General features: G+C 43.4%; 1 protein-coding gene across 3 annotated transcripts in view; it reads left to right on the forward strand.

Annotated features, from left to right (window-relative positions):
- Positions 1-25,245, forward strand: part of TBC1D9 (TBC1 domain family member 9) — a 152,718-nt gene that overhangs the window by 71,159 nt on the left and 56,314 nt on the right. For all 3 annotated transcript variants that reach the window (XM_030191703.1, XM_030191701.1, XM_030191702.1), the window contains exons 9-13: positions 1,918-2,068; positions 4,158-4,372; positions 17,180-17,297; positions 19,128-19,413; positions 20,479-20,608. In XM_030191703.1, coding sequence (XP_030047563.1) covers positions 1,918-2,068; positions 4,158-4,372; positions 17,180-17,297; positions 19,128-19,413; positions 20,479-20,608 — 900 coding nt within the window. The remainder of the gene's footprint in view (positions 1-1,917; positions 2,069-4,157; positions 4,373-17,179; positions 17,298-19,127; positions 19,414-20,478; positions 20,609-25,245) is intronic.

Here is a 25,245-nt window from a genome sequence, read left to right on the forward strand (position 1 = left end):
CCCCCCCCCCCCCCCCCACCTGTTACTCTTGTGGTGGTAAATGTGAGCCCTCCAAAACCCACCAGAAACCCACTGTACTCACATATAGGTACCCCCTTCACCCGTAAGGGCTATGGTAGTGGTGTACAGTTGGGGGTAGTGGGTTTTGGAGGGGGGGCTCAGCACACAAGGTAAGGGAGCTATGTACCTGGGAGCAATTTATGAAGTCTACTGCATGTCCCCTAGGGTTCCCGGTTGGTGTCCTGGCATGTCGGGGGGACCAGTGCACTACAAATGCTGGCTCCTCCCATGACCAAATGGCTTGCATTTGGTTGTTTCTGAGATGGACATCCTTGGTTTCAAAAATCGCTCAAAATCAGAAATGACCATGTCTAGGGATGTCCATCTCTAAGGACGACCAAATTTAAGGATTTGGACATCCCTGATGGTATTTTCGAAACGAAAGATGGACGTCCATCTTTCAAAAATACAGGTTTCCCCGCCCTTGGATTGGGATGTTTTGCAAAGACATCCAAATCAAAATGTCCCTTTCGAAAATGCCCCTCAATGTGTTTCAAATTTTTTTTTTTTTTTGTCAAGAGTAATGTAGAACTGTATGAAATATTTACTGCATTTACTCATAGAGACCAACACAAACGCAAGGAAATTTTTGGTTGGGTACCTTGAGAAAGCAATAGTGAAACATGGTCCATGTCAGGACCCAAGAATCATATGTATGTCAGTTGACACTGTTATATAAAATAAATCTATAAAAGAAAACACAAAAATAGTGTGCAAAAGCTGAAGAAAATCAATTTTTCTAGCTTCACAGTGTGCAGTTGTTGAAAGCAGGACAAAGAGCCTTGTGGTCGGTGTTAATCCTGTGAGCAATATGAATATGAGCGCACTATAAATAAGATATCAGTATTGACTATGCTTGCAGTCTAAATTATTCTGGGGAACTCGAGAGATATTGTGATAACACCCTCATACTTTGCACTACTTAGATCAGGCTTGTCCAGGCTCTGTCCTTGAGGGCTGCAAACAGGCCAGGTTTTCAGGCTATCCCTAATATGTGTGAGATTGCATGCCCTCTACATCCATTGTAAGCAGATCTCTTTTGTACATATTAGGGATATCTTAAGTTTCCAAGTTTATTTAGAATTTACTACCCCACCCTTAAGGATATCCTGAAAACTTGGTCTGCTTTCAGCCCTCAGAATGAACTTGGACAAGCTCGTTAGATTTATAGAGGGCATTTTCTGTTGCCTTTATAATGTACTCCACACACAATTGGTGCTTATTTTGCCTATTGTCAAGTTGAACGTGCTAAGATGGGACTTTCAGAGGCTGCACAGATGTTACTGGCTGAAAACAGCAAGATTTATGCCAGAAATTCAGAGCATTTATTTTCAATACTGAATTACTGTGGTGAGAAACTTGGTATGATAGAACCACCTTTTGAATTTTTTTTTCTGTCGTAAAACATTTTGGATACTTCAATGCTGGTCTTCCCCTTTGCTCTGGACTCTCCATGATATTGAGTGCTGAAAATGTGATCACAGGGGTTGTGGGTCTGTCTGGTGGTAGCATACTTTGCAATGCTCTTTACCATCTGTGCCACCTTGCTGAAATTCAAACTTAAAAGGGCATTTCTCACTTTTTAATGCTCACGAGGCAGATTGATTAAATCTGCGTAAAATGCATTTGCAGACATAATTAGTCTACAGCAGATGGAGCATTTCAGCAGTATTTTTTTTTTTTTTAAACAAAATCCCAAAACATCGTTTGAAGCTGTTTTCATTGTATACCCGCATGGAAGAAATTTTAGTGGTTCCTAAAGTATAGCAACCTATTTACTGCTTATATACATTCTTGATTCTTTAAATTAGCACAGCTTTTATTGCTGCAGAATAAAAATAAAATTCTTTTGTACAGGCCAAGGAGTGTCTGAAAGAGCAAGCGTGGAAAAGCCATTTTGCTGAGTATGGTCAGGGTATCTGCATGTATCGTACAGAGAGAACGAGGGATCTGGTGCTTAAAGGCATTCCTGAAAGCATGAGAGGAGAGCTCTGGCTTCTGGTTTCAGGTAGGCACTAGTTTCAGTATCTGATCATCCCAGGGGCGTAGTTACGTGGGGCCACGGGGGCATGGGACCCCATAGATTTGGCCCTGGCCCCCCTGCCGCCAACATTCCGTCGCCGTCGGGTACCTTCTCCGGCGGGGCTGCGTTGCTGATCTGCAAGGCTTCTCTTTCTGTGAGTCTGACGCAGGGGCGTAGCCAGACAACAGATTTTGTGTGGGCCTAGGCAAGAATTGGGTGGGCACCAAGTGTTCTTCTCCCCCCCCCCCCCCCCCCCAAAAAAAATCTCAGCTGGTGGGAAAATGCTTCTTTCCACCTTGGCAGCAGGAATGCACTGAGAACTGAGCATGCGCAGGTGCCGGTGTCATGGAGAGTAGCATTTTTGTTACCATCAGGGGAAAATCTTCAGCTGGCGGACCTTGGGATTCCCACCAGTTACCACTAAACATGTGCTACTGTTGGGTGGGCCTGAGCCATAAATGGGTGGGCCCTGGCCCACCCAAGCCCACCTGTGGCTACGCCACTGGTCTGACGTCCTGCACCCAACACACAAACCACCAGGATTCTTGCAGTCCAGACAGGCAATGGCATGAGTCAGTTGGAAAACCAAGTGTTTATTTCGCTCCAAAAAGAGAATCTTAAATAGAGCTTGGGTTATAGCTCAGGAATCTTAGCTCTCCTGCCCCTCTTCCCCACCCTCCCAGTGTGGAAGTGAAACATATTCTATAGCTTCCATAGTGCCTAAAATGCACTTTTCATCTATTTCCAGATCTGTGAGCAAAAATCACATTTTGTGCATCCAGGCTCCAAAGTAAAAGATTTGAGATTACTAATAGTAGCTTTGTGGCTGAGAGACTTGTTAAAGGCCTTGATCCTCAGACATTTTGTCTCTTTCCTATCTAGATGAAACACCACATGGGTTTTTAAAATGTTTTCAGTCTCTTGGTGGTAGTTTTCAGATAGCAATCTAAAATTTCAGTAGGTTCCCTTTTAAAGGGAAGTTGCTATTTGAGGATGATATCAAAATTGATATGGTTACCATATTTGCAGAAACAAAAAAGGAGACAAAAAATTAAAATGCTGCCCATGCCTGCTGCACTTTGCCGCACAGTCACCTTGACCTTGCAGCAGATTCTACTATTAAAAGTAACCGATGCATTTTCTTCCATACTCTGCTAAATACAAAATTAGAAAATATCTACATTTCCAAAAAAGCAAACATCCATGAGCAGCATGTCCCCCCCCCCTCGCCTCTCCTATCTCCCTTCTATTCATATACTGTATTGCCCCCGTCCCTGCACCCACACTCCATCCAGCCATATGGTAACATATCAATTTTATTAAGACACCTGTTGTGGCCACGTTTTGATCTTGAAATCCAACTCCCTTTCGATTTGCAGTCCAGTTTGCAATTTATTTTTATTTTTTATTTTAGTTACATTTGTACGCTGTGCTTTCCCACTCATGGCGGGCTGAATGCGGCTTACATATACAGGTACTTTTTTGTACCTGGGGCAATGTAGGGTTAAGTGACTTGCCCAGAGTCACAAGGAGCTGTGCCTGAAGTGGGAATCGAACTCAGTTCCTCAGTTCCCCAGGACCAGAGTCCACCATCCTAACCACTAGGCCACTCCTCCATTCATGTTTTCTTGCTGTTGAACTTGATACCATAATTTGTAGTGTTGGGGTTTTTTTTTTTTTTTTTGCCTTAATTCTGATCATTACAAATGGAACGGAAGAACTTTAAGCTAAGAGTACTGGAGGAGGCTCCTCAGTGAAGTGGACAGTGTTGTAGTCCTATAGATATCCAGAGTTCTCTAGTTAACAAAGACCATAACAAAATTTAAAGGTGCACAAAATACTATAGCATTTCGATTCTTAGGGAGTTGAGTCCTCTTCAGGCATGGCAAATGCGCTGATATTTCAGATGTGGCTTTGTTTTTGAAGTCTTTCTTCTGAATTGTAGTCTCAGTTCGAGTTAACGTAGCACACCAACTGGAGGAAAAAAAGGGGTGATGCCATAAGTTTCCTTAGTCTGTAGCTTTGTATGAAATACCCTTATAATGGATTTGATTGTGTTGTGCTCTATCGCTAGGAGCCATTAATGAAATGGCCACCCACCGTGGCTACTACGAGGAGCTGGTGGAGAAATCGATGGGGAAGTACAACCTTGCAACCGAAGAGATTGAGAGGGACTTGCACCGCTCCCTGCCAGAGCATCCTGCTTTCCAAAATGAGATGGGTATCGCTGCGCTCAGGAGGGTACTGACGGCATATGCATTTAGAAATCCAAACATAGGATACTGCCAGGTATGTGGGTTTACGTGTATAAGTGGAGGCTTGCTGTTGTGACGTTCAAAGGAGCATTCATTTCTCATGTACTTTTTGGATAATGCCAAAGTTATAGATCATATTTCTAAGCTGAGATGCTCAAAGCACAGGAGATGAGATGTACTTAGTAACCCAGAGAGATAGGCAAAGTGCTTTCCTCTCTCTACTGTAATGTACTTTCCCAGGAGACAGGATTTTGACTGCAGGAAATAACAAATTGGAGAATAAGGAATTCGTCCTGTATATGCAGTTTTCCCAGTTTCCCATTTTATATAAGATCAGTGGAATTCCCAGATTAATTTTTAAATCTTTGCATTAGGCTTTATTCAAATTTTAGACTTTAAAACATTTGACAACTTCTGATTTCAATCCAATTTAAGATTAAACTATCCTGTGATGGAAAATATTTGGTAAAATATCTCCTGCTGGGTGTTTGAGAGTGTTCTGTGGTAGGTTTGATTGTTCTCTCCCTTTACAGCTGATGACTACAGCTAACTACCTAGAAGTAGTTTGGAAGCAAGAGAATAAACTACTCCTGATGTAGGAACATTAGCCGAAACACTTTGCCGTATCGAGCCCCTTTTATGCAGTAAACTTGTGTTGATGTATTTCCATCGTCTACATATTTTCTTCTGGAAGTGTCCTGTTGACTATACTACTCCACCCCTTTCAGCTATAAAAATTGGGAACAATATTCCTGCATAAGTTAACATCCATCATTTTCATTTTCAAAAAGCTTTAAAGGTGTTCATTTTTTTGTTTGCTAAATAAAACATGAAATCTTGTACTTATCGATATTTGATTATCTTTTCATGTTGAAATTTTCACTGTGATCCAATTTGGATCCATGGTTAAAATTAGGTGGAATACAAATCATAGAATAGTTTCCGATTGTCACGAAACACCAAGCCACCCATCTGGTGTTATCCCACGGCCACTTAGAGGGTCTATCCCCAGCATGGCTCAGGTCCGCCTGCACCTCCCGCTTCTGCTCTACACTAGCACCCTCCTCCCACCGACTGGGTGACTACCGCCTGTGAATGAGTCTCCTGCTTTCAAATTATCCCCAGTGATTTCTAGGTTACTGGGGCCACACTCCCAGTGATCCCACAGTTCCCAGAAAGCACTCGCAGACCCAACACACAAACCACCAGGATTCTTTATCAGTCCAGACAGGCAGAGGCAATAAACAATTGTTTGCACATTTTTTGTTCATTGTTTAAGACAACAATCAGCAAACAGTAACAGGTAACTGAAATATGGATCAATTATAAAACTAACTAAACGTATGTTTACTTTCTAGCAAGTACCTGGGGAGATCAGGACATGTAAAGCTGCTCACCAGTTATCAAATATAACTTTTTTTTTTTTTTTTTTTACAAAGCTTCAGCAAAGAGCTTTCTCTCTTCTCTGAGGCTAAAATTGAAGCAACATCCATCAACTGCTGGGTAATTTCAAACTCCAGGTCAATCAGAGCCTAGAACAACATTTGAAAAATGCCGGTTACACTCCTGCAAGTCACTTCCAGTTATCTGTGTTAACTAAAGAAGGAATCATTCATTTATCTGTAACAGCTTTAAGCATCAACATGCACCACTTGCTGGCTAAACTAGAGAAATACACTTCAGAATTAATAAAGGCAATTGTACAGGCATAAAACACGGTTTCTTCACACCTATCTGTGTAGAAACAAGGCTTATATGTTAACGTAAACTAATGCCTACAACTTAAACAGCTCATTACCACTATTTCTGGACTTTTCCAAACAATTATACTGGAGCTGTCTAGAAGCTGTCACATTTGGAATTACCTGATGCCTGCCTGCCTTGAGGAGGAAACTTCAAAAGTTTTAAAAAATACAAATAAAAAAAAACCAAACAAACTTTCCCCTTCAGGACAGTTGACATGCTGACAAACTTTGCCATGTAGAAATTTCTGATCTTGTCTTTTCGTCAAATAGGTTCTCTGTAGGAGCACTTAGCTATGCTCTAGCCAGTGCTTTTTTTGTGCCGGTACGCAACGGTACGGCGTACCGGCACCTTTTTTTTGCCCGCCCCGCCCCCGCGACACTCCGGGCGAGTCCTGCACTTAGTTTTTTTTTTAAGACTCAGAACGCGCGAACGATGCAGCCGGCAGCGATTGAAAGAGGCTGTCTGGGCTGGCGTCTGCGTCGGAGCTTCCCTCACCCTCTGCGAGTCCCGCGAAACAGGAAGTTGTAACAATGAAGGCGGGACTCGCAGAGGGTGAGGGAAGCTCCGACGCAGATGCCAGCCCAGACAGCCTCTTTCAATCGCTGCTGGGTGCATCGTTCGCACGTTCTGAGTCTTAAAAAAAAACAACTAAGTGCAGGACTCGCCCGGAGTGTCGCGGGGGGGGGGGGGGGGGAAGGATTGGGCAGAGAAAGAGGGAAACCAACAGAGGGAAGGATTGGGGAGAGAGAGAAAGAGGGAAACCAACAGAGGGAAGGATTGGGGAGAGAAAGAGGGAAACCAACAGAGGGAAGGATTGGGGAGAGAAAGAGGGAAACCAACAGAGGGAAGGATTGGGGAGAGAGGGAAAGAGGGAAACCAACAGAGGGAAGGATTGGGGAGAGAGGGAAAGAGGGAAACCAACAGAGGGAAGGATTGGGGAGAGAGGGAAACCAACAGAGGGAAGGATTGGGGAGAGAGGGAAACCAACAGAGGGAAGGATTGGGGAGAGAGGGAAAGAGGGAAACCAACAGAGGGAAGGATTGGGGAGAGAGAGAAAGAGGGAAACCAACAGAGGGAAGGATTGGGGAGAGAGGGAAAGAGGGAAACCAACAGAGGGAAGGATTGGGGGGAGAGGGAGAGAGGGAAACCAACAGAGGGAAGGATTGGGGAGAGAGGGAAAGAGGGAAACCAACAGAGGGAAGGATTGGGGAGAGAGGGAAAGAGGGAAACCAACAGAGGGAAGGATTGGGGGGAGAGAGAAAGAGGGAAACCAACAGAGGGAAGGATTGGGGAGAGAGGGAAAGAGGGAAACCAACAGAGGGAAGGATTGGGGAGAGAGGGAAACCAACAGAGGGAAGGATTGGGGAGAGAGAGAAAGAGGGAAACCAACAGAGGGAAGGATTGGGGAGAGGGAAAGAGGGAAGGATTGGGGAGAGAGGGAAAAAGGGAAACCAACAGAGGGAAGGATTGGGGAGAGAGGGAAAGAGGGAAACCAACAGAGGGAAGAATTGGGGAGAGAGGGAAAGAGGGAAACCAACAGAGGGAAGAATTGGGGAGAGAGGGAAAGAGGGAAAGAGGGAAACCAACAGAGGGAAGGATTGGGGAGAGAGGGAAACCAACAGAGGGAAGGATTGGGGAGAGAGAGAAAGAGGGAAACCAACAGAGGGAAGGATTGGGGAGAGAGGGAAAGAGGGAGACCAACAGAGGGAAGGATTGGGGAGAGAGGGAAACCAACAGAGGGAAGGATTGGGGAGAGAGAGAAAGAGGGAAACCAACAGAGGGAAGGATTGGGGAGAGAGGGAAAGAGGGAAACCAACAGAGGGAAGGATTGGGGAGAGAGGGAAAGAGGGAAACCAACAGAGGGAAGGATTGGGGAGAGAGGGAAACCAACAGAGGGAAGGATTGGGGAGAGAGGGAAACCAACAGAGGGAAGGATTGGGAAGAGAGGGAAACCAACAGAGGGAAGGATTGGGGAGAGAGGGAAAGAGGGAAACCAACAGAGGGAAGGATTGGGGAAAGAGGGAAACCAACAGAGGGAAGGATTGGGGAGAGAGGGAAAGAGGGAAACCAACAGAGGGAAGGATTGGGGAGAGAGGGAAGGATTGGGGAGAGAGGGGAAAAACAGATGGAAGGATGGGGAGAGAGGGGAAAAACAGATGGAAGGATGGGGAGAGAGAGGGAAAACGGAAGGATGGGGAGAGAAAGCAGAGCTGCTGGATGGAAAAGGGGAATAGAGAAAGACTGGAGAATAAGAGGAAGGGGCATGGGGAGAATAAGGGTGAGGAAAAGATGAAAAGCCACAGGTAGATGAAGGAAATTAAAGAATGGATAGTAAGAATGAATTAAATCTGGACAGAGAGAGAGCCTGAAAAATATTGAAGAAAGCAAAGAAAAAGGAGACAAAAATGACAAATGGCACAGAAGAGTTAAGCGAAAACAAAGGAAAGCAGAATCACAGACTGGGACTAATATGGAAAGAAAAACAGTCACCAGACAACAAAGGTAGAAAAAAATCATTTTATTTTCATTTTAGTGTTTGTAATATGTCCAATTTGAGAATTTACATTGGCTGTCTTATTTTGCACTGGGTATACTGGAGCTGTAAGAGCTTACAGAGATTATTTATCATGAAAAAAAATCACGTTATTTTTTTCTCCTATAGTACTATAATATTTTCAATGATGTCTGTTTATATGCGCCATGGCTGGTATAGGGGGTGTGGTTAATGTGGGTGTGGCTATCATAGGGGTGGAGCCATATGTGGTGACCTTGCCCATAATGAGTACCGGCACCTTTTTTTCTACAAAAAAAGCACTGGCTCTAGCAGTATGTATCAACAAGCCAATCCCAGTATAGTGTCATATACTATGGGGGGAACTTGCTTGTACAGAAGTTCATTGCTCTTTTTGTCCATTTCCTGAAGCCAGAATGTCTTTTGAAAGAGAATAAAGCAAATGGTGTCAGATTGGGTGTATCCTCTTATCTCCTGACTAGGATTTTATCTAAGTCCTCGTTACGTTCTAGATGCTCAGCTACATAAATGATTTTCAAGTTTTATAACAGACGGTGACCTGTACAGACTAGGATCAAAGGAATATGGATTAGTTCTCACATTTTTGCCATTTCGGTTTCCTTTTCAAACTGTGCCAAAGAGAAAATGTGGAGACTTTTAAAATGTTTTTGTTTTTTTTTTAAATATATTGCTGTGCTAGAAAATAAAGCAAGCTGTTGTAACTAGTGTGACAGGTTAGGAAAAATTACTTGGCTGCATGGAGGAGGGAGGTATTCCCAGGTCCGGGGCACAAGTCGGGAGAACCATGTTGCAGGCAGGCTTATGAGAAGAGCTGTGCAGTGGAGAGTATGCCAGCTTGTGTTTCCAGTGAAGGGACCCTGAAAATGAGGAGAAAAGAGAAACCCATATGAAAACCTTGGCAAGGTGTGGCACATTGAGTGTGTGTGGGGGGGGGGGGTGGATTTTATTTTATTGTTGAGGCATAAGCAGCTCAGAGGTTGCAAGGTAGAGGGACATGTCAGTGCAGGTATGCATGTGCCCGCTGGTTGCCTTAGTGATGGGGTAACATTCTATCTGCTGCCATTGCCCTGAACTGACAGTTGAGAGGGAGACTTGGGCGTGTGCTGTTAAACAGTTTATCAATTATCCACTCTGGGTTCAAATTGGACAGTTGAGAATAGGACCTAGTAGCTAGAGTGTGGGGCGGGGGGGGGGGGGGGAGGAAAAACTTGGTGTTTAAAATTTTAACTGGTCAAGGTGAGTGAGCGTGGAGGTGAATGCCTTGCTAAGTGAAAAGAGCCAATGTGCTGTTAGGTCTCTTGAATGGTTGAGAGTTGGAGAGCAGGGCTAGAAATAAGGGAAAAATTTAATTTTTTATTGGAAAATTTGACACTTCCCTTTCAGAGGGAGCTGAGAAGACATTTATTTTATTGCTTTTTGTATCCCACATTTTCCCACCTATTTGCGGGCTCAGTGTTGGCTTACAATACATTGTGATTGATGGAAGTACAGCTTGTTACAATTCAATATTGGTTACATTGTGGAGAATTAAGGGAAGACCAAGTCAATTCAGAATATCATTTGGGGGATACATCAATGGAATGTAACATGCATACCTATTCTGATATCTATTCTTAAGCAATTGCCCAGCATAAAAAGGAAGCCTGTTTTAAATACCAAAATTGCTTAACAATCTTGAAATTTGAATGAGGCTGACAGTGAAGTGTTTCAGCCACTGAGACTGGAATAGTGCATTGTAATTTGGAAAACTCATTGCTGAATTTTAAGCTTAAAATGCTGTAAATTGGAAGACTTTCTCAGACATTACACACAAGCTGACTTGAATTGGCTAAATGGTTTTCTTGAAAATTAAACTACTAAAGAGTGGTGAGAAGGAAGGGAAAGGGACGTGAGAAACTGAGAGAAGACAGACCTGAAATGCCATACTTAACCTGAGAGACCTTTTGAGGACTGTCTGCTGCATATGCCAACCACCACAAGACAAAATTTTCCTGCAAAATAACCAAGTGACTGCCTCTTTGAACCACAAGCTTTTTGTGTGTGCACAAAAGCATAAAAAGACAAATACAGCACAGAACCTAACCACTCAAAAAAAGAACAGACCGGGGTAACGTAGAATAACAAAAACTACAAACATCATTCTTAAACTGGAAACCTGTCTGTGAAGGGATAGAATTAGTGCTTTTGGAAAACAAAAATAGGAAAAATTAAATGATTATATTTTACTTATCTGATAGTGTTTTCTGCTGTACAGTCAAATTTAGTCTTGTTTCTGGCAAAGAAAATCTGTACTTTACATAATCTGTAAAGTTGAAGAAAGTGAAAGTCAGAACTGTTGCATTAACAAATTTATCAATAGAAATCAAACAAAATAAAACGTGGAAAAGAAAATGATACCTTTTTTAATTGGACATAACTTAATACATTTCTTGATTAGCTTTCGAAGGTTGCCCTTCTTCGTCAGATCTGATGAAGGGCAACCTTCGAAAGCTAATCAAGAAATGTATTAAGTTATGTCCAATAAAAAAGGTATATTTTCTTTTCCACGTTTTATTGTTTGATTTCTATTGATAACCTTTAAGAGTGGACTAACACGGCTACCACACCTCTCTATTAACAAATTTGTAAGAGTTAGAATACATTTTTGAAAATTCCTTTTGAGTACAAGCAAGTCAATTTTCTCTCATTCAGTTCTATTCAATAGCGATTTTGTTTACCATTGAGCACGTCTTGTTTGTACTTGGAACACCCCCAGGTGTATAATCCACTTAGCCAGACCGTGACTTGAAGAGGTAATTTGTAGGAGGTATTTGAGTTCAGATATTGGCATGCTGTAGTAGCTTAGGAATGTCTTAAGACATTCTCAGAAGACAAGCAGGCTGCTTGTTCTCACATGTGGGTCGACGTCTGCGTCGGCCCAGGAATCGGCATTTTGCCAGCAAAATAAATCAAAGGGTTTTTTTTGCTAGTCTTCTAGCTCGCAAATTGCACGCACCGTGCATGCGAGGATGACTTCCCGCCTGTCGCGGAGCGTGCTTCCTTAGTTTTTTCTTGTCCGCGGCAGAGAGGCAGCGTTTCTGCTCTTCACTTTTGGCCCAGGAGAAAGAGTCTTGACGTGTTTGCTAACTTTTCTTTTTCTTTCCCTCATTTTATTTAAAAAAAAAAAAAAAAAAAACACTTCACGTATTTTTCTAGGTTTTAGTGCCTTTTTGTAAGGTTCTTTTTCAGCGTGGCCGATTTTTCAGACCACACGGCCGGGTTCTTCCCTTTCTTTTGGGCCCCTTTTTTCTTTTCAAAGCACAATCGCGTCGTTTGATTTCGCCGAAGTCGTTTTTCCTTCCATGTCATCGAAGACACCCAGTGGCTTCAAGCATTGTACACGGTGCAACCAGACTATCTAAGGTACCGATACCCACACCTGGTGCATCCAGTGTCTTGGGCCCGACCATAGCCCAGCCGCTTGTAGTCTGTGTCTTCGTATGAAGAAACTGACTCAAGCTTCTCAAGAATCCCAACGGGAAAAACTTTTTGGGGCTCAGACCGGCCCTTTGACATTGGTACCGAGGTCGGCGACATCGACAGGAGCGTTGATGTCGGGAAGAAAGGTAATAGCTGCTGAGAGACCAACTTGGCTGGGAACAGTGAGGCGTCGAGGGGGTTGCCACCTGCCTCGAGGCCTCTGTTATGCAGGCCCTCTGGGACCGACCTTCGTCGGACTTGGCCCCGAGGAGACGTGAGGGTTCCACGTCCTCCTCATCGGTACCGAGGAGTCTTGATGACGGGCATCGAACGAAGGCGAAGAAGCACCGTCATCAGTCTCCTTCGACACACGGTACCGGGAACTCCTTGGCATCGAGAGAGTTGGCACCCGAGACGCATCGGCACCGAGAGGATCGCTCCCCCTCGATACAGGAGGTGCCGATGTGTCTGTCTCCTAGCAGTCCAGTACCTGCTCCCGAGCCTTCACTGATTCTGACACCACCTGTCCCACCAACCCTGCAGCCTTCTCCGATGGCGGCTCTTGACAAGTGCATCCGGGCTCTGTTTCCAGAACTTCTGGAGAGACTGCTACGACAGTCCGCTTCGGTGTCGGGGGTGCTTGCGCCTTCTGTACCTGCTGCTGCAGCGGTGTCTGGCCCTTCGCCTGTGGTGAGGTCCCCAGCTGCCACCCAGGTTGACTCTCCTTTGACGTCTGTGGAGGGAGCTTCACCACAGTCGGACTGGGCATCGACCTCTCGACATTGCCACGAGATCTTAGAGTGCGCCTCCTTGGGTCTTTCAGAGGCTGTCTCCTGTGTCTTGCTTCCAGGAAAGATTCCACGAAGAGATGTTACTCTTTCAAATAGAGGTTTGCCATCTGGTGTGACAGCAAGGCCCTAGATCCTCTTTCTTGTCCTACACAGACCCTGCTTGAATACCTTCTACACTTGTCAGAGTCTGGTCTCAAGACCAACTCCGTAAGAGTTCATCTTGGGGCAATTAGTTTTTATCGCCACGTAGAGGGTAAGCCTGTCTCTGGACAGCCTTTAGTTGTTCGCTTCATGAGAGGTTTGCTTTTGTCAAAGCCCCCAGTCAAACCACCAGTGTCATGGGATCTCAACGTTGTTCTCACCCAGCTGATGAAAGCTCCTTTTGAGCCACTGAATTCCTGCCATCTGAAGTACTTGACCTGGTAGGTCATTTTCTTGGTGGCTGTTATGTCAGCTCTTAGGGTCAGTGAGCTTCAGGCCTTAGTAGTGCTTGCACCTTATATCAGGTTTCATCACAACAGAGTAGTCTTCCGCACGCACCCTAAGTTCCTGCCGAAGGTGGTGTCAGGAGTTCCATCTGAACCAGCCAATTGTCTTGCCAACATTCTTTCCCTGTCCTCAAACCCGCTCTGGCGAAAGCAGTTTGCATACCTTGGACTGCAAGATAGCATTGGCCTTTTACATGGAGCGGATGAAGCCGTTCAGACAGCCCAGTTGTTTTTCTTTCGATCCCAACAGAAGGGGAGTCGCCATCGGAAAACGCACAATCTCAAATTGGCTAGCAGATTGCATTTCCTTCACTTATGCCCAAGCTGGGCTGTCTTTAGAGGGTCATGTCACGGCTCATAATGTTAGAGCCATGGCTGCGTCAGTGGCTCCCTTAGCCTCCATTGAGGAGATTTGCAAGGCTGCAACGTGGTCATCAGTCCACACATTCACATCTCACTACTGCCTTCAGCAGGATACCTGACGCAGCAGTCGGTTTGGGCAGTCAGTGCTGCAGAATCTGTTCGAGGTTTAGAATCCAACTCCACCCCACTAGACCCATTTTTGTTCTGTTCCAGGCTGCACTCTCAGTTGTTTATGGTTTCAGATCAATCTGTTATGTCCTCGCTGTTGCGAGGCCCAATTGACCAATGTTCATTGTTTTGAGTGAGCCTGGGTGCTAGGGATACCTCACATGTGAGAACAAGCAGCCTGCTTGTCCTCAGAGAAAGCGAAGATACATACTTGTAGCAGGTATTCTCCGTGGACAGCAGGCTGATCTCACAAACCCGCCCTCCTCCCCTTTGGAGTTGTTCTTGTTGTTTGTTGTTTCTATGCTTTTTGATTAAACTGAGGAAGCACGCTCACGCAATGGGCTGGAAGTCATCCGCGCATGCGCGGTGCGTGTGATTCGTGCACTAGAAGACTCTAGCAAAATTTTGATTTATTTTGCTGGCAAAATGCCGATGTGGGCGTTGACCCATATGTGAGAACAATCAGCCTGCTGTCCTCGGAGAATACCTGCTACAGATTGCTTTACATAGTGCCAAATTAAATAGCAATGAAAGGTTGTACATTCTAATTCTACTGCTACTGAGTTTGGCAGGAGATTGTGCTATGGCTCGTTTTCAAGAGGCAGTGGCAGAATTATGAAATTACAACTGACCTGGAGGAACAACTGATGAAACACATCTCCGTTCCGTTCTCCTGGCATGCATTAATGCAGAAGTGCATGAACTGTATAATGCCCTAATCTTTGATAGTGATGCAGATGAAACTGATTCGAACAAAATCCTGGACGCTCTATTTAAAAAAAAAAAAATTATTTTTGGAGAAACGTGTTTTAAAGATACACACTGAATAACGGACTACAGGAAACAAATGAATCTCCCGATGCATATCTAACAAGTTAAGCATCAAAAATCGTGTAAGTACAGAGATTTATAATGCTCCCATCATATGGGATAGAATTTATCAGCATCAGGATTGATGCTGCTTGGTGGAATCTTCTCCAGACAAAAAAAGCTAACCCTGAGTGATGCCATCGCGTGGTATGCGATGTGAATGAGGTTGCCCAGCAGCTGTCCCAGCATTAGAGCACAGGTGACCACCAGGGGAGTAGCCACAGGTGGGCCTGGACGGGCCCAGGACCAGCCACTTTTGCTCCAGGCCCGCCCAGCCTCTTCTGCCCGCTCTCCCCATCCGCGTAGTCTGCTCACTTTTACTGCCCTGAAGCGCCGTTCTCCCTCCAGCACCGGCGATTCCCATAGCCAGCCTTCTGCCAGCGCGCGTCGTTGGGGCCTCTTCTCAGGCACGTCCCGCCTACTCTGCAACTTCCTGCGTCCCACCATTGTGGAAAACAGGAAGTTGCAGAGTAGGCAGGATGCGCCTGAGAAGAGGCTCCGACGACATGCACTAACAGAGGGCTGGCTATGGGAATCGCCGGTGCTGGAGGGAGAACGGCGCTTCAGGTCAGTAAAAATGACCAGAACTGACCGTGGGGGGGGGGGGGGGTAGCGGGTGGAGAGGAAATGCGAGGCCTGTGCCCACCCAGTCCACCTCCAGGCCCATCTAAAAATTAAATTCTGGCTGCGCTACTGGTGACCACAAGCATTTTGGGAATTCAAGTGACTAGAAGCCAGTCAGAAAAGTATATGCTAGTACTGTAATGGCAGTCATTAGCAAAGGAAGCAAGCTCAACATATGAGGAAGCTCTGCTTGAAAAGTCATTTGTCCAGTGCATGCAGAAACTTTATAGTGTACACTTGCTGGCTGATAATGATGAGACAGCATCGTAGCCTTATCCAGTCAAGTTTTCAAAATATCCACAATGAATATGCATGAGATTTGCTTGCCCTACCTCCATTGTATGCAAATCCTTCTGCATATTCATTGTAGATACCCTGAAAACCTGACTGGATTGCTGTGTCCTGAGGACTGGGTTGTGAACATCTGATCTAATGTGCAGATGAAAAAGATTTTCTGAAATGTCTGTTAAGGAGGGTTTCTCTTACTGACAAGTTACATAGCTTCATTTTGCACTTTTGAGAATGTCAATATGTATGACCCAATGTTGTTTTGCATTACCTGCATTGATTACTTTATATATTTTTGCATTTGATATTTGTTTTTGCACCACACTTTCCAGTGGCAGGTATATAATGTTCCTAATCTTTAGGCAGATGGGCTTTGTTCATTGTGATACCAGGGTCTTTAGAGTCACTGATTAACTTGCTTACTCAAAGGGCGTTCTTTATTAGGCATTCTTCATTATGCACATTCTTCGGAGGGTGCATGAGTATTTTGATCAGGATCACTTTTGTCTTATAGTCCAATCATTGATCCTAAGTTTGGACTATTTGGGGTCTTCTAAACAATTGTTAAATACAGTCCATTCAAAACACTGTGCTTCGTTCAATAAGACTTCCAGAAGAGGTATGATACTGTCTCACTGTACAAAGTGACCTGTCTTCCAGTATATGCCAGAGTTTTTAGTTCAGATTTTTTTGCCTTACTTACATGGACTAGCTCCATAGTATTTGATCATTTTGTCTATTTTACAAAATCTGGCTACAAAAATGACTGTTTACATTTCCCAAGATTCTGAAAAGGTTTGTTACTAGATATTTTCAAGCCACATCCGTCTTGATAAAGGTGTTCAAACTTCATTGATCTCTGCCACAAGTTAGTTTTTATTTCAAAAACAAATCAAAGCCTATTTATTCAGGAAATATGTTTTGAATTTTAATGATTTTAGTCTTATACATTCTTCAGTTAGTGTAGTAATTGTATAAATGTGTGGATTGAAAACTGTCCTGGAAATGTCCAGTTTCTTTGCACAGTGATCCATATTGAACCACAAGTAGTGTTGTTATCAATACTTCAAATGCAATTTTTGTTCCTGCTGGAAACCAGTAAATATGTAATTTATGGAGAGAGATGATCTGAGCATATGATGCAACTAAATTTTGTAAAATTGCAGTATCTTTAACCTATTTTTGGAGAGCAATATAGCCATTACAGGTGTGATAAGACTTCATGTGTGTGGAAATGACTGATGTGAACATCCAGTAGCACCATAATTGTGCTAGTCCCAAAATACATGGGATTAAGGATACTGAGCATGTCTGTTTGTATTTGAGGTCTGTACAGTAGTACTGAGCTAGCCATTGTCGGTCTACAGATCAAACTTGTCTGACGTAATGTACTAATTCATGTCCTATAGGTGGAATTTTAATAAGTGCACTTAAGCCTCAGTGTGTGAGATACTGGCAGTAACAATGCTAATGTAAATTTTTTTTTTCCACCTTTTGTGTTTTTTTTGCAGGCAATGAATATTGTGACATCCGTTCTACTTCTGTATGCCAAAGAAGAGGAAGCCTTTTGGCTGCTTGTGGCTTTGTGTGAGCGAATGCTGCCAGACTACTACAATACCAGGGTTGTTGGTATGTGCAAGGCTTTTTTATTTTTTTTTAGATGTTGAGGTGTCTTAGCTGTAGTGAATAAGTTCAGAAATGACATACAGGAAAATAGGTCCTTTTAAAATGAGGAGACAAAACATCTAGGTGTGGGGGGGGGGGTTAACTGATCCCAGCATAAATCAGGCAGTCCTGGGACAGACCATAAGTAGCCTGAGTAAGAGTGGGGCCGAAAAGTTTCAGGGGTCAGGTAGAACATCTGTGGTTACATTGGAGAGACTGTTGGATGCTATCACCAATATACACTCTTCTGTGGGATCTACTACTAGGCAACATTCTAGAGACATAGCTATGATTTCTGAGGCGCTCCTGACTCTGGTACAAGTTACAGGCCACCATCTCTTATTGGATTTATTGAAATCTAGAGTTCAGACAGTGGGAAGTTCAGAGGTGGTATCTATTAAAAATAGGCATGTTATCCACAGACACCTTAAGTACCTGGAAAACCAGACCAGGAAACACAATCCGAGACTTCTCAATTTTTCTAAGTCTCCTCTCCTTTTGCCTGTGGAATGTTTAAGAAATACATGGTGGATGTTCTAAAGCTGTCTTTGGAATCGCTTCTCCCCCCCACCCCACCCCCCCATTACCAGGGTCCAATATATACCGGGTAATAGGAGGTTGGAAATTCTGGTTAGCAGGCCCGGGAGAAGGGTGGTATGAATTTAACATCTTTTCTGAAGTGGTTGTTAGATGTTGTTACACAGAGCTACCCTGGTGGTGACTTTGCTTTTGGAACTGGACCAGAATAAAATTTTGAGACCTTCCCTTAAGGTATCTTGAGTCATTGTTTATGGGATTAAAAAATTGAGTTTTTCCTGATTTGACTAGGGCAGTGGTTCCCACAGCATGCAAATCTCATGAATATTCATTGTGGATATCCTGAAAACCTAACTGGCTCGGGTACCTCCAGGACCAGGTTTGGGAACCACTGGGCTAGGGAAATGCAAATGAAGCGTAAGGCTTTCTTGGCCTTGTGGCCTAGAGTTCAAGCCTTAGGAGCTAATTTTGTGTTAAGATTTCCTTGTTTCATTTTTGAGGCTAAGCAATTTCAGTGTTTCGATCCCAAGCAATTGGAAGAATTTTTGAAATCCAAAGAAGTTCATAGTGTGTGATTCTGTATGCTCACTGTTAGGGTTGGCTGGTGGAGGGGACTTCAGTAGTGTTCCTTACTAATGTTTTTCCCCCCTTTTTTATATTTTTTTTATATCTTGGATAATTTATTTTCCTGTTTGCGGACGATGTATGTATTTGGATATGTAATTTCTTTTGCTTTTTCCAGTTTTCATTTGTACTCCTATATAGGTGTTTGTGACAATTATTTCTATGATTGATGATTTTTTTTTTAACGTTAACCTAGGAGAATGATAGGTCCCAAGACTTATTACAAAAGGTCTCTTTGGAAGAAAAGGATTCTTTTGTTATTGAAGGGCTCTGTACCTCCATCCTAACTCATTTGAAGAACTGATGCGGATGGAAAATATGGGTGCCTTGAGTTCCCCAACCTGTCATGTGTATCTTGGGGTGGGGGGGTATGGGAGGGCCTACATCACTCTTAGGCACTATACTTCATATTCTAGGTTCAAATCTATAGGGTTTGGTGTACAGATTTTTTGAGGGACCCAGGTACACCTGCATTGGAGGAAGGGAATAGGTGTGTATGGAGAACATTTTTATGCAGAACCAGTTGTCCTTGTTGGCCATTAAGGTTGATATGTGAAAGGAGTAACAGTGAAGGCTGTTTTTGTTTGATGTCTCAATAAAACGGGTTAGAACTAGTTTTCTTTTTTCCTACAGGAGCATTGGTGGATCAAGGCGTTTTTGAGGAGTTGGCACATGACTATGTGCCTCAGCTGTACGAGTGTATGCAGGACCTGGGTGTAATCTCCACCATCTCTCTGTCCTGGCTCCTCACCATGTTCCTCAGTGTAATGCCGTTTGAGAGTGCCGTTGTGGTTGTGGACTGTTTCTTCTATGAAGGAATAAAAGTGATCTTCCAGTTAGCTTTGGCTGTGCTGGATGCCAACGTGGACAACCTCCTGAACTGTAAAGATGATGGAGAAGCTATGACAGTCCTTGGAAGGTAATTTTCTTTCAAGACCAAGAACTATACATGTGCTAGGAGGTTTTAGTCTCCTGTGACTCTGCATAGTCGTCATTGGAAGTTGTTTAATTTAGTTTTGCCTTCTCCATGGCAGTGGTTCTTGACCTAGTCCTTGGGGTACACCCAACCAGTTGAACTTTAAAATAGCAATTACTTTTTCTGTCAGTGTACAATTGTGGAATTTTTGTGACTAAAGAATGTTGTCGTTAGTGTATCTGGGTTTAAAGAACGTTTGAACAAGTTTAAAAGTGGAAGATTGAGTCACTTGAGTATGTGGTTTGTGGATTGTTTGTTATGGGCTGAGAGCTAGAACACTTCTAGACCAAATTCTCCAGTAGTAGTCTTATGACAGGAGTATTTTGGAGACTACTACTGCCAGAGATTGATTGTATCTTGTCTGACATATCAAAGGCTAACTGGTATCTATATGGTCCTGCTCCAGAAAGTAAGTTCATCAGATTAGATAAGTTTATATGCTATAATTGAACTAGTGTATGCTCTGAATTGTTGTCCCTTCCATAGTACAAGATCAGTTTATTCACTGAGAAAATCCTTCCTTGCCTAAAGATTCAAGGCAGTTATCCAGTTGGATAAATTACCCTCCCGATGAATGTATTTCTAGATGTTTTGCATCCTCTTCTGCTGCTACTGAGAGCATCCAACTTTCTCCTATTGTTGCGAAAGTAGAAGCAATGTCACCATATCTCACACAACTGTAGGAAGTGTTAGCACTAAATGTGTGAACTTAGGAAGAAGCTCCTAATCTACATGGATCACGTCTAGGTGGCTTAGCAGGTTTAGGGGCATTACTCTCTGGATGGATAAGCTGCAGCCTTGAGTTCCCTCTCAAGTTCCCTTCTTTCTTTTAAGATCAGCCTAGAAAGAACTAGACACTTGGTCTAATCAGAACAATTGTCTAAGAAAGTAGTGCCCAGAGCAGGTGGAAAGAACCAGTCCCGTCAATAAACTGACCTGGAGAGAGTAACCCCAAAATCTGTTGAGATTGAATTACTAATTGTTCTGGGTTTCCCTCCTCCCCACCAGATATTTGGACAGCATCACCAATGAAGATAGTACTTTACCACCAATACCTCACGTGCATTCAATTGTTGGTGATGAAGGGGAGCCTTACCCAGAAGTTGATATTTTCCAACTTATCAGGACATCATATGAGGTACGTGCCCTTGGGGGGGGGGGGGGGCAAAAATTAGATTGCTGAGTTTTAATGCTGGATCACATACAGCAGTGGTTCTCAACTGACTTAGTTTTTAGGATCCATAATGTGTGGGGCATATTTTGCATATGCTGGGTATAAAAACCAGGTTAACTTATGTACCATGACTATGCGCCCAGTCTCGGGCAGCTCGGCTTGTGTAGGTTCAAACAGACCTGACTTTACATGATAGATGGGTTACTTTTCCACAGGAGATCTGCAGTAGTAAGTTTTCCATTGTGTTTTTGAACCAGGTTCCTTCATCAGGTCAAACAGAAGGTTCAGTGGAATAGTTTCTGTAGTTCTTTGAAAGCTTTTTCTATTGGCTTGCAAATTTAAATGTAAATTTTTAATTTGTCAGGGAGTTTTAGGGTATGATAGAAAGGGATCCTGATGTAACAAGGTAGATTGACATCACAGAAATGGGAGAATTTTTGAAGATGAAGGAAATGTAAAGAATAGGGAGGGGAAAATTTTGTATTAGCAATCACGAAGAAGCAAAAGGGGCACTCAGGGAGGACAAGGTCACAGTGAAGAAACTGAATGAATTCTTTGCTTCTGTCTTTACGGAAGAAGATGCAAGGGATCTGCCTGTACCGGAAATGGTTATCAAGGGTACTGATGCAGAGCAACTGAAAAATTGGTGAACCTGGAAGATGTACTGAGCCAAATTGACAAATTAAAGAGTAGTAAATCACCTGGACTGGATAGCATACATGTAAGGGGACTCAAAGAACTCAAGCATGAAATTGATGATCTGCTGTTACTATTATGTAACCTGTCATCAAAACCGGCCGTAGTACTGAAGATTGCTGGAAATTACAGACCGGTAAGCCTGACGTCAGTGCCAGGCAAAATAGTGGAAACCCATGCTGACTGTTCCATTAAACCGTGTTTGTGTTCTGTAATTTTATTCTTTACTAGTAAAAAAAGGCCCATTTCTGTAGGCAAGGAAACGGGCCTTAGGCAGGCAAATTTCCCCCCCTTCCGCGAACCTGTCGATTCCCCCTCCCCCCACTGCCGTTGTGCACTACCTGGGCTTGACAGCCCAAGTGTTGTTCTGCCATTCACGTAGTTTCCTCAATCATCTTGTCTGGAAGTTCTGCCATTCGCGTAGTTTCCTCAATCATCTTGTCTGGAAGTTCCTCTGCATGCGTCTGATGTCAGACGCACGCAGATAAACTTTCAGTGAAGATGATTGAGTAACCTACGCGAATGGCAGAACAACACTTGGGCTGTCAGCACAGGTAGTGCACAACGGCGGTGGGGGGAGGGGGCGTTTTTCGGCGGTCCGGGGGGGGGGGATCGACAGGTTCGCGGAAGGGGGGGATTCGAGGGGGCCGTAGCGCGGGGGGTAAAAGATGATTCCGAGGCAGTAGGAGGAGTAGGGAAACACGCTGCGCCTTGCCTTGGAATCAGCTGTCTTGACGTCGGTGACGTCCGTGCGTGTCTGCCTCGCAGACCACCTCCAGCCAGGGAGCCACGGTCCCAAGCACAGAACGTTGGAGGTGAGAATTATTATATAGGATAATAGTTTCTACTATTTTGCTTGGCACTGAAGTTAGGCTTACCGGTCTAATTTCCCAGATCATTACGGAAAATTTTAATGAGAGGTTACAGATCACTAACAGCAGTTTCATGTTTGAGTTCTTTTAGTACCCTGGGGTATGTTCCATCCAATCTTAGGTGATCTATCACTCTCTTTAACTTGTTGAGTTGGCTCAGTACGTCTTCAGGGCTCACTGATTATTCAGTTTTCCGTACCTTCACCCTAGTTCATTCAACCTCTACGCTATGGCCTTGTCCTTCCTGAGTGCCCCTTTTGCTCCTTCATGATCTGTCCCACGGATTCCCTTGCAGGCTTTCTGCTTCTGATATATCTGAAAAAGGTATTACTATGAGTTTGTCTCCGCGACAAGCTTTTGTTCTTATTCTTTTAGCCTTCTTTATCTGCTTTGCATCTAACTTGCCAGTGTGTATGTTGTTGCTTATTTTCTTCATTTGGAACATTTTTCCATTCTTTGAAGGATGTTCTTTAGGCTCTAATTGCCATCTTCATTTTACCTTATAACCATACTGGCTGCCATTTGTTCTTAACACCTTTAATATGTGGAATACATCTGGTCTGGGCTTCCAGATTATATGGTATGTGTTTGTTTACATATTAACATAGTAAATGACGGCAGATAAAAACCTGTACGGTCCATCCAGCCTGCCCAACAAGATAAAATTATACATGGTATGCGATAGTTTGTATGTATACCAGAGTTTGATTTGTCCCTGCCTTTCTCACGGCACAGACCGTAGAAGTCTGCCCAGCACTGTACTAAAATTTCTAAAGTTAACGTTGAAGCCCCTTAAAATTTACACCCCTAGCACATCAATATCTATTCAGTCACGATCAGGGCACAGACCGTAGTAGTCTGCCCAGCACAGTTTTGCTTCTGAATTTCCAGTGTTGCCACCCAATCTCTGCTAAGATTCTGTGGATTCACTCATTTAAATCTTAGCGGAGATTGAGTGGCAACACCGATAATTGGTCTTTAGTGTTTGCTTCTCAGAAAGTAATTTAAATGTAATTATCCTAATTAGAATAACTTACTTTTAAGACTATAAATGAAGAGATGTGCTAAGGGTGGGTGGCAATAAAAACTGTACTATGCCCTGCTGTGATTTCTAGACGCTTATCTGTTAATGCTGTAGGCTGTGGCATAGTTATTTAATGGATTGTAATTATAGAGGTTAAAATCATATTGATTTAAATCACTAAGTTTGCATGTTGATGCACATATGTGGAAACAAAATAAATGAGTTCTTCACCTATGAAAGATAATGGGAACCATGTTTCAGCAGACTTTAAATATTGGTTCCTATTTTGGTATCTTGAGTTCTTTTTCTTACAAAATTCACGCACACGTTATGACCTGTGGTTTAGTTCAGATATGTGGATTGTGTTCACACAGTATTGATCTGACTAAATCTTGATAAATCCCCCTGAGCTCTAAGTGATTGATGTGGAGACACCTCTTGGAGTCTTATGTGCCACCTACAATGCTTGAATTATCCAGGATTTCTGCTTCCACAGTTGTAGCCAGATGCTTAGCTCATGCCTCCAGATGCCTCCAGATTGCATGAGGATGTACATTGTAAACTTACAGCTGCATCTTCCACAGGAGAATCTCTTTGGAGACGAAGTGAAGACAGTTCTGAACCTGTACACTGCATTTTAAAAACTGTTAGCTATATTTGGAGCACCTAGAAAGTGGTGGGGGTAACAAAGGGGGGGAGAGTGTTCCTTGGGAAGGCTTGTATATTAGGGAAGAAATGCATCCTTTCTTATTGAACTCAGGATTGCCCACCTTCTTTCTGGCATTGGAGGAACAGACTCTACAAACTGTTGAATTGGGAATCTAGAGGAGCAGGTTTGTCGCCGAGAAGGCAGCAGAGGGTCCTTGCAGTTTGGGGGGTCTTATAAATGCCATCTCACCAAGAGCGAGGAGTCACCTTTTGAATATGCTTCCTTGGAATAAATGAGGCTAAATATAAAATTAATAAGTAGTGCTTGGGGGTGAAAGGGGGGGGGGGTTAGGGGTAGAGTGATGGAAGATCGAAGGGACAATGGGACTAAGGGGAGTGGTATGAGGGAGGGGTAAGGGGAATTATGGGTAATTTGTAATTAACGCTGTTTAGGTTTACACCCTTAAGAGGTTAGGTTCTATAGTCTGACAAATAAAGCGTATCGCGCTGGTTGAGCAGTTGTTACATCATAGCTGAATGCTGGGGTACAGAGGCATGGGGAGTATTATATGGTTAACATTACCAGCACTACACTGATACCAGGTTCTGAACCTTTACCACAATGGATGGAAGTCAGTCCCAGAGAGTATTGTCGCTATCACATCAGAAACACCATGGGACTTTGGCTCCGGAGGACCAACAGAGCTCTGTCCCTTGGAGCCCATTGTGCAAGGGCGAAACATCTTTGTGTTTTTGGAGGGGGGAGGGGGAAAGTTAATATAAAAGTTGACTGTTTTCAAAGTTGGAATGTATTAAGTTTGTCATTGTTGTAACAGATGCCAATATTCAATGAATATTGTACTTGAAGGTCATGAATAAAAAATTGTTGAAACATAAAAACTGTTAAATCTCCTCTGAAATTTGTTCACCACTAAATTTTAGATATTTATCTGTGGTTTTCCTAGTTACTTTTATTTCCTTATGTCCTCAAAGTATTTTGCACTAGCTTCCTGCCCCTCCTTCACCTTTTCTAGGCAGGCTTTGTTGAATAGCAGAGGTGTAGTGAGATGTCTATTCAGCATTGGAGATTGGTTTCAAAGTCCACAGATCTTTGGTTCTTTAGGTCCAACCACCTTGCACCTCAGCCCACCCACACCAAGGATGACACTCCTATATAATCTGCCCAATCCCCTTCAAATAATTCTATCTAGATTGCAGCCAAGTTAAAAATTGATTGTTACTTTGAGCTATCTGCTTTTTATCAGGTGCAGTTATTGATTTTCGATTGAACAGGGGTTTTCCTTTGTAATATAAATATATATACTATATATAAAACCAGGTTTACTGTTCCTTTCTTTATA

This window comes from Microcaecilia unicolor, chromosome 2 (genome assembly GCF_901765095.1).
Source record: "Microcaecilia unicolor chromosome 2, aMicUni1.1, whole genome shotgun sequence".
NCBI classification, from domain to species: domain Eukaryota; kingdom Metazoa; phylum Chordata; class Amphibia; order Gymnophiona; family Siphonopidae; genus Microcaecilia; species Microcaecilia unicolor.